This window comes from Pezoporus occidentalis, unplaced genomic scaffold (genome assembly GCF_034315485.1).
Source record: "Pezoporus occidentalis ecotype Australia unplaced genomic scaffold, CSIRO_AGI_Poc_V1 ctg13, whole genome shotgun sequence".
NCBI lineage: Eukaryota > Metazoa > Chordata > Aves > Psittaciformes > Psittacidae > Pezoporus > Pezoporus occidentalis.
In genome coordinates this window covers 10,584,819-10,601,010 of record NW_026913103.1, presented here as the reverse complement: position 1 = coordinate 10,601,010, position 16,192 = coordinate 10,584,819, and the positions used below count along the sequence as shown (strand labels likewise).

At 45.0% G+C, this 16,192-nt stretch overlaps 1 protein-coding gene across 3 annotated transcripts in view; it reads left to right on the top strand.

Annotated features, from left to right (window-relative positions):
* Positions 1-16,192, top strand: part of BACH2 (BTB domain and CNC homolog 2) — a 189,793-nt gene that overhangs the window by 165,644 nt on the left and 7,957 nt on the right. For all 3 annotated transcript variants that reach the window (XM_062608393.1, XM_062608392.1, XM_062608394.1), the window contains 2 exons: positions 1,263-2,807; positions 11,139-11,345. In XM_062608393.1, coding sequence (XP_062464377.1) covers positions 1,263-2,807; positions 11,139-11,345 — 1,752 coding nt within the window. The remainder of the gene's footprint in view (positions 1-1,262; positions 2,808-11,138; positions 11,346-16,192) is intronic.

Below are 16,192 nucleotides of genomic sequence, written 5' to 3'. Positions count from 1 at the left end.
AAAAAAGGGACAGCAGTGCTTCCTCTTCTTGTTGGTTTTAAAAGAAGAAACTGAGCTGGGCTCAGTTGTATCAGGAGGTTGCTTTCCAACCTCACATAAGCATGAAGGCATTTGGCCTTTTTAAATCCCATCTAAATGCCTTTCCTTTGTGTGCAAAGCACAGGGAACTTAGATTCATGAACACCACTTGCAAGCAAGGCAAGAAGGCATCTTTGTGAATCAAGACTGAAATGACTTGTCAGGGTCATGTAGAAGGTGGTTAGTGCAATGGGAAATTGAGTTATGGTCTCTCAACTTAGTGGCCAAACCACTGAATCTCCGTCTTGTGGAAAAACCTTTATCCTTGATGGTGAGCCCAGGTTTTGAAGCAGCCTCTGTCTGCTTCATGAAGAATGGTTTTCCATTTGCCTTTGCTTCCTGCCCATTGAGGGAAAAAATACAACTGAAGTTAATGCCAGTGCATTTTTTGTCAAAAAATAGACTATATCTATAGTTTACCATGTGGCTTGGCAAGTTATTTGATAGTTATGTGTGAAGATATCGCTGAAAAAAAAATGGGGGGGAATGTGTATTTTTTATTATATGACGTGTGAATGAGGAATATAGATGGCATGATGAGAAAAAAGGACGAGTAGTGGTGCATAACTCAGACCTGGAACAGCTGGTTGGAGATCACTGTCCTAGAAATACTTGTTACTCTTTCCTACAAAGAAAATGGTGAAAAATTAAGTACTGGGCTGAGACTCAGAGTAATTTGCATCACTTGAACTATGTATATGGATTTCTTTCATGTTAGGTGTACCTTAGACTCACTAAAATCAGGAACTGTATGAGAATAATCTCCACAGGATGGAAAAAAAGAACTGTGGAGCCAGTACTTAACCTATTTTTTTTCCATCAAAAAGAATCAATAAAAAAAAAGGAATCAAAATTGAATTGTTATTTTTGTAGAAGTGCACATCACAGTTAAAATAAGATCCACCCAAGAATTATCAGTGTCCACACCAGTCTATTTTTTTCCAGCCTTTCGTTAGAGAAGAGGCTTAGTTCATAGGTCCTCAAGGTATTTAGGAAAAACAGTGTTCAGCTCAACCTGTAACAGGAGCAACATAACCTGTACAGGAGCAACATAAAGAGAGCAGTGCCGGTTACTGGATGTAGCATCATTGCTGGCGTGATAGAGTAACTGTATGATGAAGGACCTGGGATGATAGCAAGAGCTGATAGTAACGCTGTCAATCTCCCCTTCTGTTTTTTTGCAGGTCACTGTCAGGGGATTTGGTCCATTGTTACAGTTTGCTTACACTGCTAAGCTGTTACTCAGCAGAGAAAACATCCAAGAGGTCATCCACTGCGCTGAATTCCTGCGCATGCACAACCTGGAGGACTCCTGCTTCAGCTTCCTTCAGACGCAGCTGCTGAACAATGAAGATGGCCTGTTCCTGTGCAAAAAAGATACCGCCTGTCAGCGCATGCACGATGAGGAGAACTCGGATGGAGATGAGGAGGAGACGATGGAATCGGAGACATCAAAAATATCTTGCCCCAGAGAGAGGATGCACCAAGAGCCCTTCAATTTTGAAACCACTGTTGCTGGAGCAGACAAAGGCGAAGGGATGCTGTCTGACTCTGACATGCTGAGGGATAGCAAGGACAATTTGGATAAAGATGCAGTAACACGGTACCCCAGATACAAGAAATACCAGCTTGCTTGTACCAAGAATGTCTACAACACATCACACATCAGTACCTCAGGTTTTGCAAGCACATTCAGTGAAGAGAGCTCTGGAAATGGCCTCAAATCAGGACTTGCTATGGGGCAGATAAAAAGCGAGCCTCAGAATGAAGAGAATGATGAAGAAAGCATCACACTTTGCCTGTCTGGAGATGAACCTGACATCAGGGATAAAGAAGGGGATGTTGAAATGGACAGGAAACAGCCAAGCCCCACTTGCGTTGACAGGCCGAAAAGTGGGTCCTCCTCTTCTTGCTTGAGGTCTTTCTTCAACAGAACAAAAAGCATAGATTTGGTTGGCTTCCCCAGTACTTCCCAACAGCACTTTGGCAGGAGTCCAGCATGCCCTTTTGAAAAAGGGACATCTCAGGGTGACCACAAAACTGATTACATCCCTTTCACAGGGAACTATGGACAGTCCCATGCCATGCAGAAGGATGCTTCCAACTTCACAGTGGGATCGCCACTCAGGGGGCCTGGCTTTGAAACTCTCTGTAAGCAAGAAGGGGAACTGGACAGGAGGAGTGTTATATTCTCTTCAAACGCTTGTGACCAAGTAAACACTTCGGTGCATTCATATTCTGGTGTGAGCAGCTTGGACAAAGACCTCACTGAGACTGTGCCAAAGGGCCTGTGGGCTGGCAGTAGCCAGTCTCTCCCCAGCTCTCAGACCTATTCGCACAGCGGACTGACAGCTGATCACTTGCCGGGAAGGATGCGGCCGAACACCAGCTGTCCGGTGCCAATTAAAGTTTGCCCTCGCTCTCCTCCTTTGGAAACCAGAACCAGGACATCCAGCTCATGCTCTTCCTACTCATATGCAGAGGACGGCAGCGGCGGCTCCCCCTGCAGCCTGCGTCTTTGCGAGCTCTCCTCTTCCCCTTGCTCCCAAGGCCCCCGATTCCTGGCACCTGAGCACCAGGAGCCCGGTGTGGTGGGGGACGGATTGTACAACCCAGTCCGAGCCCAGATTAAATGTGAGCCATCCTATGGAACAAACTCCAGCGATGAGTCTGGGTCATTCTCAGAAGCAGACAGTGAATCATGTCCTGTGCAAGACAGAGGGCATGAGGTAGGGATTTAAGATAAGTACATATATTGCAGTCGTTGTGACCCAGTTAATTGCCCCTTGATCCTTTCAAATGACTTGGCATTTCTCCAGCACTTTCTTTGTTTATAGGAGCAAAGAGTAACTCCTGTTTATTCCCTCGTCAGCTTAGTGTGCATGGTTGACTTCGCGTAAATAGGTCTGCTTGACCACAGAGGTGTTTGGCAATTGTCAGAATTTGGGTATGGGACAGTGGCAAACTGCTGAATGATGAAAGTGCATCGATGTGCTTAGGAGCCTGCTAGAAGTGTCCTGTCCTCCTCCCTCCCTCACCCACTCCCAGGGCACAAAGCACTGTTCTTCATCCTTCATTTGCAGAGGTGATTCCAGCTCTGCTGTTATTGCTGCTGGTATGTCTTAGCAACCTCACACTATGCCTTCACTGACACCAATGGCTGAGCAGCCTGCTCCAAAGAGCCCCTGCTGCATACTGCTAACAGTCCAAGTAGAGGAGGCAGGCAGAGTGGAAGGAGATAGAGGTGTGAGGTTTCTTGGAACAGTTGCATAGCTGCCCACTCTCAGCTGTGGTAATGGTATTCAAGTAGTCTTCCCTTTGTGTGTGTGTCTCGCATGTGCAGGTGATGGGTTCTGCCTCTGTTAAGTGACAGCTGAGATAGTGTTTCATGCCCGTGGCCCCACTTTGTTTGGTGGTGAACTTTAGCAGCCATTGCATAAAGGTTTTCAAAGAGAAATTATCCTTTAATTTCCAGGACTGCTAGAGAATGGCAGGGGAATTGTCTGGGGCTGAAGAGCAAGCTGTGAGTTTCCATGCAGATCTCCTGTGAGAAAAAGAGGGCCTGCTCTAAAACTAGAGATGGCCCAGGTGGAGATGCTGAAGTGATGGAATAAACTGTCTGTATGAAGTCCCTAGTTTGAGGAAAGCCTTAAATGATGGAGATGTGTTGTGTTGCCCAGAAACTGAAAAACAGACTGGATGTTTTCATAGAGTTTCATCAGGAAACTGCATGACCTGAGAGCATCTGGGTGAAATCACGTATCTGGCTCCTCTAGTAATGCTGAAATTCTCCACTGAGAGTTTGTGCTTCAGCATGGGGAGCAGTGGGTGCATGTTTGGGAGGTTCACGTGCATTGAGCACCCGGTTTAGAACCAGCCTTAGTGATGGGCTAGGCATGAGAAGAGTAAAGTTTATTTTATCCCTCAATCCTTATTCCAGCTACGTTCCAGATAGAAGTGGGTGGTTCCTTTAGAGTCACAGAATACCAGGTTGGAGGGACCTCAAGGATCATCTGGTTCAACCCTTCTTGGCAGAAGTTGCTTGCTTAACTGTAAGGAAGGTTTGGGGAGCCTCAAGTGTGTTAATCTCTGTCACGCTGCGCTGGTGGTTTTGAGAGGACAGTTCTTGTTTGGCCCCATATGCTGAACTAGGGACAGTGCAGAGTGGAGAGGAGTCTCCTTGGGAGGCTGCCTGTGATACGGTGTTTAGGACCTCACTTGGAAGCCCTGTGGCAGAACTGCTCTGATCATACCAAGGTTATTTGGTGACATCCTGCTTTTACAAGAGGTGGAAGGGAGCAGGGAGTGGGACTGGGGGGAGCATCGAATCTCCAGCCACATGTGCTGCTTGCTCAGCAAGGGCTAATGCACAGCATGAGGCAGCAAAGAGGGTGGGAGGTTAGCCTTTTGGGTTTTGATGATTAATTAGCTGTCGTAATTGGCTAATTGTGTGGAGATGCTGCAGCAGAAACAAACCCGTAAGAGTCAAATGAGAAGGTTATAGGGGACTGCTGGTGGTTTCCTAAAATAAGTATGTGAATGTGTGCAGGAGACCTTGGATGACAGGAGGGACAAGAGAAGCAAATGGGTAGGAGGCCAGCTGGGTGTGCAACTGGCAGGCAGATGTGTGTTTCTCTGGGGCAGAGCTAAGAAAGGGTTTGCTGCACTCCTACTTTTGCTGCTGGTTTCCTCCTGGGAAGGTTTTCTGCACTGTGCTGAGCAAGGTTTCTCCCTGGGACTGCTGATAAGGTGCTTTTATTTTCCTTTTTTCTTTTTTTTTCCCCCCTTTTTTTTTGATTTTCCCCAGGGCATTTTAAACAGGACTGGCAGGCATTAAAAATGTGAGGAAATTAATGCTCCACAAAGTTGCACTGCACAACCCTGAACAAGCCAAGGGTAAACAGATCACACTGGTGCTTCAGTGCAGATTTTGTCAGAAAAATTAATTTGTAAAGGTTGTTACCAATACAAGGAAGGACTTTACAGCCTCATTAAACAATGCTGTATTTGTACAGCAACTTGGGAGGTGTACCCTACAATCCTGCAAGATCCTCTGCTGTGGAAGCTGCAGTGAAGGATATGTTAAACCCAGCAGTAGAAAATAGCAGCAGGAAGGTTTGGTGTAAGTTGCTTTACCTACTTTTAGCAGTTTGGCTGCCATTAAAACAGCAGGAGAGGCTCACAGCAGTCTGAAAGGAACTGCTTTCTGTCCTTCACCTGCATGCAAGCTGCAGGGGAATCTTTCTCCATTCCAGAAATTGTCATTTTGCCCATGCTTTCCTAATGACTTCCCAGATGGGTCCTTTGCCCCCTGCCGTATCAGATCACACAGTGTTTGCTGGGCTGCTTAAAAAAAGCACTGATAAGATAGCTTGGGGCAACACACAGGTGCTCACCCCTCCAGAGGTGGTCACACAGGCTCTTCTGCTGTAGGTGGGCTTTCATTTGGGTTATAGAAATAAGCTTGATGGACTCTGACCCTCAGTTATCTCATGGGGCTGCTCAGTTCCCCATGAATTTGGACCTTGCTGGTCTTGACTTGGCTCCCAGAATGCTGTTGGTCCCAGAATTAATGTCACAAAACATCATTTGCCAGTGTTATCGATTGTGTGTGAAGTAGGTGAAAGGTTTCTTCTCTCTGCTTTTTTTGGACTGTCTGCTTTCCTGCAGGTGGATGCTGTTCAGGAGCATATGCCCGAGTTGTTTGGTGCCAAAAGTGGGGTGCTAGGGCTTGACATGAGTGCCATGTGGGTAAAGATGACCCTGCTCTATGACCAGCCTCCCTGTCCCACTGGGGTCAGAGGAGGTGACAGTCCCCATACCAGCCTCCCTGTCCCACTGGGGTCAGAGGAGGTGACAGTCCCCATGACACCACTGGTAAATCCTTTATGGGATGTCTTTGCCTTTCATTTTCCTTCCTGTTAAGGAATACCCAGAATCTTCTGAGATTTCCCTTTCTTAAAGCTTTGTGATAGAAGCAGCAAGTGCAGTGAGGGGTATCCCCCTCTTACAGAGTTGCAGGAATGGGGCTGTTACTTGAGCTGCTGGGACTTTGCAGAAATATTTAACAGTTTGTGTTGCTCTTTTCACCCAGCTCCCTCAGGCCTCCACAGGTTGTTAAAAATCAATTATTGGGATATAATAGTAGAGAGAAGACTTATGCTCAGTGCTTGCAGGCAAGTTCTGACAATCCTGCTTAAAATAGCAACAACAAGACAATAAGCCCTGAAATAATGAATTGCTGAGAAGGAAGTAGTCTGTCAATCTGTTAACCTACTTAGGAACAGAAACTTCAGCACTACCTACCTTTCTTGATACTTCTTTTCTTCAGCAAATATCTGTTTTTTTCTACTAGAAAACTTGTAAAAAATATTGTACTACAAAACCAGATAAAAAGAAATCATCTCAGTCTAATTCAATGAGTGAGTTTTCTTAGGGAAAGAATAAACAAGGGTAGGAGGAGGTGAGAGGTGGAGTTTTCCAAGAACTATTATTATCTAGAGAATTGCATTCAATGTGTCTTTCATTTGTATTTCAAAAGAATTTCCCGCCTGGGTTAGTGACTCACTTTTCAAAGGGAATTTTCATAAAGGCAAAGCTAGTGCAATTGGACCATTGAGGATATTGTAAGGAAATAACCTTCAGTGAGAGCCCAGATCCCTCCATGCTAAGTGACAGGCAGCCACCCTTTCTCTGTTCATCTGATGATGCTTAATGAAGTATGAGAAGTCAGAGGCCCATTAAAGGGGGTAAACCAAAGTTGCTCTACCAAAAATCTACTGGAGCTGTCCTGAGTTACCTAAGCTGAGTCTTCTTTGCTGCTTAATATTTCTGCTTAATGAAGACTATTATGTAGAAAGGGCATAGAAACATAAAATGGTTAGGGTTGGAAAGGACCTGGGGATCATCTAGTTCCAACCCCCCTGCCATGGGCAGGACATTTCACACTAGACCATGTAAAATTCATGTTACGGTGTTAACTTGCTTTTGTATGTAGTTCCTCCCCAGAATTTGGTGATCAGGCACCCTAGCTTTCCTGATCTTACTGGGTTTACAGATCTGAAAATGAGAAAGTTACTCTCCATATTCTTCTCTGATGGATATCCCCTGACCGGGATCCTCAGTGACATCAGCAGAGCACTGGGAAATTTGTGTTTGGCAACATCTGGTTAAACGGAGTCTTGTCAAACATCATTCTTGCAAGTTTAACTTCATGGCAGTTTCGTTTTCTTTCCCCTCTTCAATAGGAGTTGTCCCCATGCTGGTAGCAGAGAATTACTGTATTACAACACTGAGAGTTCTCCATTACAAGCTTGACATTTCAGGAAGGTCCTTTTAAACACTGTATTAGTTTATTGCAGCCTACAGTCAATTCTGTTAAGCCCTAAGCTTTAAGTTAAGACCTTGCTGGAGCTCTTTGAGGACTCTCCAGTTCTTGATTTTTTTTCTGCAAAAGCAGATTGGAGTGCCACCCTCCTATGCCCAGTACATAATAACTTTTTCTTATGCCCAGCCCGCATATCCTTTTAGTTGCTGTGATATTAAACCAAACTTGGGAAGTTCCTTATCTTTAATAGCACTTGCCAGCTCGAGGAAGATGTTGAAATTTAGATACAAATAAAGAATGAAAAGCTAATGTTACTCATAAAATAAGGAAGTTCTCAACGCTTGACATCTGTATTTTGATGTGAGGGAATACGGAGTCTTGGTCCTTCCCTTTGTTCCATAGAAAAGGAGAGGAGGAGAGCGGTAGCAGCAGTAACTAGTACAGTATGTGAGTGGCACAGCAGTAACTGGTGTATGATCCAAGCTGAGAACCTTGAAGTAATTAATTGGTTGTATATGGGCCTTTCATGTGCTGAGTCAATGGCTGTCCCCATCTGTCTAGATTGCTTCTGTTACTTAGCCGCTTAGCCACGTAGCAATGACATTTACACTGGCATCCCAAGCTAATACAGGGGAGAGAAAATGCCATGAAATCATCACCAGGTTTTCGTTTGCCACCAGTGTGGGTTGGCTGTCCTCTCAGGTGTGCGTTAGCCAGAGCCAGGAGCAGTAGAGGCCGCAAGCAGGGGCAGAAAGTGCCAGTTTATTTGTTTTGTGGTGGAAACAGAGCTGCTGCTGCAGGGAAGGAGTAGTTGTGCTGATAGGGAAGATCTGAGAGCCCTGTGAGGTTAGCTCTGGCTGGAGTAACTCCTGGAAGGAGAGGGGATCCAGTTTATATTTGTAGTTTGAAATAATCCAAACCAAAGAGTGGACAGTCATTTCCTGTATAAAATTCATAGTTATTAAAAGGAAAATTTTACAAGAAAACATACTTGCTGGGGGTTTCTTACACATCTTGGAAAAGTTTAACTGTCCTTTTTCAGACACCACAGGTAAGACTTACCTCACCTACTTTAGATACTGTAAGATGCAGCATCTTCTCTAAGCCTCATGCCTGCTCCTTCTGCAGCCAGGAGGAGGGAGAAGCAGTGCGGGATGCATTGCCATCTGAAGGCTTCTCTGTCCTTGATGCCAGCTAGTGAAACCATTATTTCAGACAGTTCTGAGTGGGTCAGATGAATCCCACTCATGCCACAGTGGTTGGCTCTTACAAATTGACTTACCACTCTGTTAGGATAACCGCCAGTTTAGAGTCTTGCCCTGTGCCAGCATAGAACACCATTAGCCTCTCATGGCAGCAGTATTCTGGTGCAGTTATTCACTGTGTCTGTGCCAAAGGCTTGGTGGTTGGGTTTTTTTTCAGTTGACAGCAGATTTTGGAGTGGGAGACAGGCAGTAAAAATGCTGTGAACGGTGAAGAAAATGAGTCTGACTTGCTTCCACTCTCCCTTTCATGATTTTAATCCTGCACAGTGCTGCCTATGACAGGAGTGGGATTATGCTGGGTTTACTGATAGCAGTCTCTGGCCTGCTGTATAGATGGGTTTATTTTCAATCCTTTTTTTTTTTTTAATTGTTTCTATTTATTTTCTCATTTCCTTTAACAAGTTCTACCTGACAGATAGAAGTTGCTTCCCTTTCATTCCTGTTCCAGCTGCAAGCACATCTCCTTCTTGCAAATGAATATGTTTTGAAAGGAGAGGGAGGAAGAAATAAAAGTTAACATCACTTTCTGCATTTGACTTAATAAGGAAAAACCGGGAAAGTACAAGGACTGTTTTTGCAGTGAAACTGTGGTGTCTTTCATTTTCAGACCATGGTTGAAGCTTGAGAGAAAAGCAGATGACACCAAGTTTATGTTGATCGTCCAAAGGCTAGGGCGGGGAAAGCAAACAGGTTTCATGTCATTAGTTAGCAGTCTGTAAACAAGGTAGTCCACAATACCATGCCTAAGGTCAGCCTTTGTGTGTACAAGCAGGACTTTGGGGGGAATGGGACAGTTTGGTGTTTCTTGCTAGTTTCAATTGGCATGTCAGGCAGTGTATTACAATGTGGTGCCTGGATACATGGGGCAGAGGGACAAGGTTCAAGGCATGAAACCGTCTGAAAGGATGCACTGAATTTCATGTGGCCCGGACTTTGAGATGCATGGAGCAGTGATAGAAGAGTGCAAGAAAACACAAGGTCCTGAGTAAGGCAAGGAGCTGGATATAGGCAGGTCCAAGTCCCCAGCAAGGGTCTATGACTCTCTGTGCCAGAGGCCGCTGCTGTTTGTGTACGTGTCCTCAGCAAACTGTTCTGCATAAACAAACTCAGCTCTCCAGTGAAAATAACTTATTTCTAATCTATGCTGTTATTTTCTTTATCTCCAGATAGTTAAAGTGCATTATTTAAAGACAATAACCATTTTTTAAATAGAAAAAGTAAACCTTTTCAACTTGTATCTTTTGCTTGGCTGGAGCAACTTAAGTTGTATCTTCTTTGGTAGCCTGCATGCAGGATAGTCTTGTTTGAGAGATCTGATTGTACTAAATCTGGACAGAAATGTAAATATTTACTGCCATCTTTTGGGCAGTGTGGGTATGACTCAGAAAAAGAAGGGGTCATGCTCAGCTGTCATCTCCTTCAGCCTTGTCAATTGATTCTTATTTGACCACCAAACACAGCAGTCCACTGAGGAACATTTTTTGGATGTGAAGCAGGGTTTGTAGGGAGAGGTGCTCACTTTGACTGGAGCAAGCTGGTAGGTCTGGGAAGAAAGCTAACAGAAGTCTTTGAGTGCATCCACCATTCTCCAGGTTTTGAGTCAGTATGTGTTCATTGCTCCAAGCTGTCAGGAGATTTGTGTTTTGCTTTGCTTTAATGCATCATCAGTAAGAGTTGGAGAGGTGGTTGGAATTGCTGAGGGCAGAACCTAGAGCTACTGTTGCAAGGTGTAGGTTAAAACTGGATGGCAGTTCATGGCCCAGAGAAGAATGGTTTACTGCAAGTAACTGAAGTTTTAGACCGTTTGGGCTTTTTTCAGGAAATGCGAGTTGGGTGCTCGTCAATCTACAAAAATACCAGAATGTCAGCAAACATTGGTTTAGCTCAAAATGAGCATGGATAAATTATGTCACACTCCTCTGACTCTTTCTTCTTATACGGTGTACTGCTCAGTTGAAATGTTGATTAGATGACCTTTCCTAACTGCAATATGGTATTTTTCATCCATTTGAGGTGGCAGGTTGCATTTTTAACCTCACACCTACTCAAAATTGCAGTCCTGCAGGCCATGCAGAGACAGGTTTCCAGTTGTGGTAATAGCTTGTTCATTGAAATTAGTTTGAAATTAATAGCAGTGAGGTACCTCACTGTTTTCAAAAGCTTGCATCTCTTAGCAGACAGAACCTTCTTTTAATGCAAGGAAATCTGTTAGAGCTTTTTAGAATGATGATATTTTTACCTGGGACTCATCTGTATTGATGATTTCAGTACAGTTATATCTGATCCTTACCAGCTGGATCTCTTCAATGTGCCACAAGGGAGTGTTAAAAACCTGCTTAATGTAAAACTTTGTGTGTTGTTTATTTAGGGCTCGGCAGCATAGGTACTTACCCTCCCGCTCACTGTTGTTCTGCTCGCATTCAGCAATCAAAATAATACTCTTCCCTCTTGTTTTCTATTTGGTTTAGGTGAAACTTCCTTTTCCTGTTGATCAAATCACAGATCTTCCAAGGAATGATTTCCAGATGATGATAAAGATGCACAAGCTAACCTCAGAGCAGCTAGAGTTCATCCACGATGTCCGCCGGCGCAGCAAGAACCGAATTGCAGCTCAGCGCTGCCGCAAGAGGAAACTGGACTGTATTCAAAACCTAGAATGTGAAATCCGCAAGTTGGTGAGTTGTGTGCTCTTGCTGTGTCTCCACTCACCCTCATGATGCAGCTTGCATGGCACTCAATTCTTGTCCAGCGTTTAGTGGGTTCAGTCAGTTTTTACATGAGTAAGTGGAGCCACTAGTATGAAAAATTAATATACAAAAATATATTGGTATGTGTGTATATACTGTTTATGGGAAACACAGTGGAATGAGGCCTAGATATCTCTTTATTCTGATACCTCAAGAATAAATTGTCGAATGAGTTGGAAGAGGAGGGAGACGTGTATCACAGCTCCCTTCTTGCAGTTTAACTTACTCCCAGTACTTACAGTGCCTCCACAATGGCATTTCCTCATCCAAGCCCCATCTCCATGCCTAAATACCATAACAATCTGTTCATCATGGATTTGTGGAGTGCTCAAAAAAGATAGGTATGAAGAGAACTTCAGAGATTGTCTGTTCCAAACAGTGGTGTGGTGGGACCAGATTTATCTCTGCATAGAGATTTTCTTTCTCTTTTGTGTGCTAGAAGGCAGGTCAGTGTTTCCAGGATATTTCTGCGCACTATGTCTTTAATTCAGTTCTTTTTATTTACTGAGCAAATGGCAGAAATGGAAAGGGAACTGAAAAGCCAGGAATGTGAATATCCAGACAAGTGGGCATCCGTTAGTGTATGTCAGTGGGATGGCAAGGGTATGTTCCTCCTTGCTCCTGCTGTCTTTTCCCTTCTAATGCTCTTGGTATGGCATGGACTGAAACACACACACCCTCCCCCATAATTCAAGGACCATCTAACACAAAAGGCCTATTCCCACTCCACATTACAGTGGCGTTCATGTCCTCTGTACTTGGTTCAGGTGGCAGCTGCTGGTTGGCCGCAGCCTTCACTGACGTTTGTCTCTCACAGTAGTCTACTGTGGAAAGGAGAGCAAAGCATGCTCTGCTCGCTGGCCAGAGCACATCATGGGACAGGTCTCCTGTGTACCAAGGTGTCAATGGACAGTGCTACCACATTCTAATCTGGAGTGAGTTGACTGGAGCAAGGCTAAGTGTTTGCTCAGGAAATTCCTCTCTCTTTCAGTAATGAACACCTCAGGTGTGGTTTGGGTGGCTACACAGAGATGTCTACAATATAGACACTTGTAGTGCAGCTACTTGTCCTAGTTTCCTTTATAGCCAGTGAAATGACAAGTTTTTTTAGTCTCATCCAGTGCTGCAGGGGCAGTGACATAGAGCCCAGAACTGCCTGTTCCTCTCCACTGCTAAATAAGATCACCTGGAGAGCCATGTCACATGTAGACATCTTAGCTATAGGAACCTAATCCGATAAAACTCCCTCCTTTGTGACCATGCCCCTGTGGTCTGAGAGTCCTGCTCCTCTTCCCCTGTCATCCCTTGCCCATTGAGAGAGCAAGATGGTACACAACAAAAAAAAAGGCTCAAGACAAGGGTCATGGGGAAAGAAATGTCTACATGGGTGTCACTCAGCAGGAGAGATGCAACACTGGAACTTCAACATGGGTTAGAACCTCCTCATCTGTTTGAAAGCCCTAAAAGCTTTCTGAAACGTCAAAAAAAAAAAAAAAAGTAATAGCCCCAGTTCAGCTGCTGTGAGAAATGTGGGTGTGCAGCATGCAGAACTGTATAGTTCACTTGCATTACGAAGCACAGGAGTCTAGCATTAGACCTGGCCTCCAAGGATTTGAGTGATAAATTGATTCATTCACACAGATGAAACAAAAGGAGTTTAAATTGATTTCCTTATTGATATCTCTGTGTACCCATCTTCTGTTAAAATTAAAGGTTATTTGGAGTCTTTGACTTAAATATCTCTGTGCACATTTAAAACATGCTCTGTTGTAGGTTGAACATGGTGGGTCTTGGGAGCTAGGTACTTCTTGTTCTTGTGATCATACTGGCCTTTACGGTAGGCTTTGTCGTGCTTCATTCTCTGCACAAGCTGTAGCAAATGTTGCATGAAGGAGGCATCTGTTGGAAGAAGCTGAGTTACAATCACCTCACAAATGGCAGAAAGCCGCATGACTTTGGGTTACTCACTTACTGCCTCTGACTATCTGCATCATCTCTGTAACAGGGATGTGACACTGGCCCCATAAACTGGTTGAGAGGCTTAAATCATCAAGGCTTGTGAAGCCTTTAGATACCATACTGCTGAAGTCCTGGGGAAAAGAAAGCAGAGGTTAATATCAAAGCATTGTTCAGAGTAGTGCTCCCCTGATGCAAAACAAACAAAACATCAAAGGTAAACAAAATAATGAGCAACTGTTAATCCAACACTGTGGATTATGCTCCTGCACCCAGCATAATCCATAGTGCATGTGGGCTGAGTTAGAGATTCTGCAGGGTGAAAGAGCGACTCCTCATCCAGGCTGTCAGAAGCAGATCCAGTACTGGCTGATCTGGTGATGGGGATGTCTCTTGTTCTTCAGTGCAGAGCACCGCTCTTAAGGGCTGGGCTAGCAGCAAGGTAGCCTTTACCTGAGAATTAATTTGGGTTCTTTGGCTTTATGCAGTCCTCTGACTTTACTGTTATCGTCTAGCATATTCAACCCTGTGTATAGGCAAAAATAATACTTTTAAGTCCCCTTCTCTCCCCTGCACCCACACACATCTCAGGGAAATGAATGAAAAGTGTATGAGTGACCCTGTGGTCCTGATCCCTGCTGAATTTCAGGAATCAAAACCCCTTTGAGGTGCAGAATTCTTCAAAAGAAATGTAAATTTAGCAAGCTGGACTTGAGGATGTAGCAATATGTAGTGAGTGAGACAACTGGGGAAGGTACCTGCTGGACCCGTTTGTGAACAGAGAGGGACACTGTGATGTGGTGCTTGGAGGCTGTCTTGGCCACAGCAGTCACAAAATGATGAAGACTTTTTGATTCTAGGAGAAGTAAGGAGAGGGATCAGCAGAACTGCTACCTTGGACTTCCAGAGGGCAGACTTTGACCTGTTTAGGAGGTCCGAGCAGACCAGAGGTTAGCAAATATGATGCCCATCTACAAGAAGGGCCTGAAGGAGGATCCAGGGAACTGCAGGTCTGTCAGTCTGGCCTCAGTGCCAGGGAAGATTATGAACAAATCACCTTGAGTGCTATCACATGTCACACATATGATAACCAGGTGATCTGGCCCAGTCAGCATGAGTTCATGAAAGGCAGGTCCTGCTTTGACCAACCTGATCACCTTCTTTGACAAGGTGATCTGAGCAGTGGAAGAGGGAAATGCTGTGAATGTCGCCTACCAAGACTTCAGTAAAGCTTTTGACACTGTTTCCTAGAGCATTCTCCTGGAGAAGCTGGCTGCTCATGGCTTGGATGGGTGTACTCTTCACTGGGTAAAAAAACTGGCAGGGTGGCCAGGCCCAAAGAGGGGTGGTGGATGAAGTTAACTCCAGTTGGTGGCCAGTCACCAGCGGTATTCCCCAGGGCTCAGTACTGGGGCCAGTTCTGCTTAGTGTCTTTGTAAGTGATCTGGATGGGGGGGGGGGATCGAGTGCACCCTCAGTAAGTTTGCAAAGGACACCAAGTTGGGTAGGAGTGTTGATCTGCTGGAGGGCAGGAAGGCTCTACAGAGGGATCTGGACAGGTTGGATCGATGGGCTGAGGCCAATTGTGTGAGGTTCAACAAGGCAAAGTGTCAGGGGCCACAACACCCCCATGCGCACTATAGGCCTGGGGAGGAGTAGCTGGAAAGCTGCCAGGCAGGAAAAGATCTGGAGGTGCTGAGTGACAGCCACTGAACATGAGCCAGCTTGTGCCCAGGCAGCCAAGAAGGCCGTTCAACGGCATCCTGGCCTGTATCAGAAATAGTGTGGCCAACAGGACCAGGGAAGGGATTGTACCCCTGTGCTCAGTACTGGTGAGGCTGTACCTCGAACACTGTGTTCAGTTTTGGGCCTCTCACTACAAGAGACATATGCTCCTGTGCTGGAGCAGGTCCAAAGATGAGAAATGAAACTGGTGAAGGGCCTGGAGCACAAGTCTCATGAGGAACGGCTGAGGGAACTGGGGTTGATCAGCCTGGAGAAAAGGAGGCTGAGGGGAGACCTTATTGCTCTCTACAACTACCTGAAAGGAGGTTATCATGAGGTGGGTGTCAGTCTCTTCTCCCAAGTAACAAGTGATAGGACAAGAGGAAATGGCCTCAAGTTGCACCAGGGGAAGTTTAGACTGAATATTAGGAAAAATGCCTTCACCAAAAGGGTTGTCAAGCGTTGGAGCAGGCTGCCCACAGAAGTGGTGGAGTCACCATCCCTGTATGTATTTAAAAGACACGTAGATGTGGCACTGAGGGACATGGTTTATTGGTGGGCTTGACAGTGTTAGATTAATGGTTGGACTTGATCTTAAAGCTCTTTTCCAGCCTAAACTATTCTGTGAGATTCTATGGGAGATCATTCTGAAAATGGACATTCATGAAAAAAAGTCACGAGATGTGCAAGAGTATAGAGCTACAAAATTAAACTCATGCAATTTTAACATTGCCTCTCAAGCAGTCCTGCCCTCCCTCCATACGCATGCTGTCCAAGCAGGTAGTCTGCTTCAAGATCTATACTTTTCCACTTAGGAGAGCCAGCAGTAAAACTCCACTTGACTTCACACATCATCACTGGAAATTCCTTTGTCATCTTATGTCCACTTTGTGACCAGTGATTTCCAGTCTCCTGAATTGTGTAGTGGTACTGGGGTTTAACGGGTTTTCACGCAGTGGGGTCTTTTTTATGAAAGACCTCTTTCTCCCCCTGCACTTAATTCGTGTAAGTCACCCATCTTGTTGACACAGATGGTTTCACAGCAGACAGTGAGCGTAATGGTCGTATCCTCTGAGCTTGATAGGTTTGGGTTT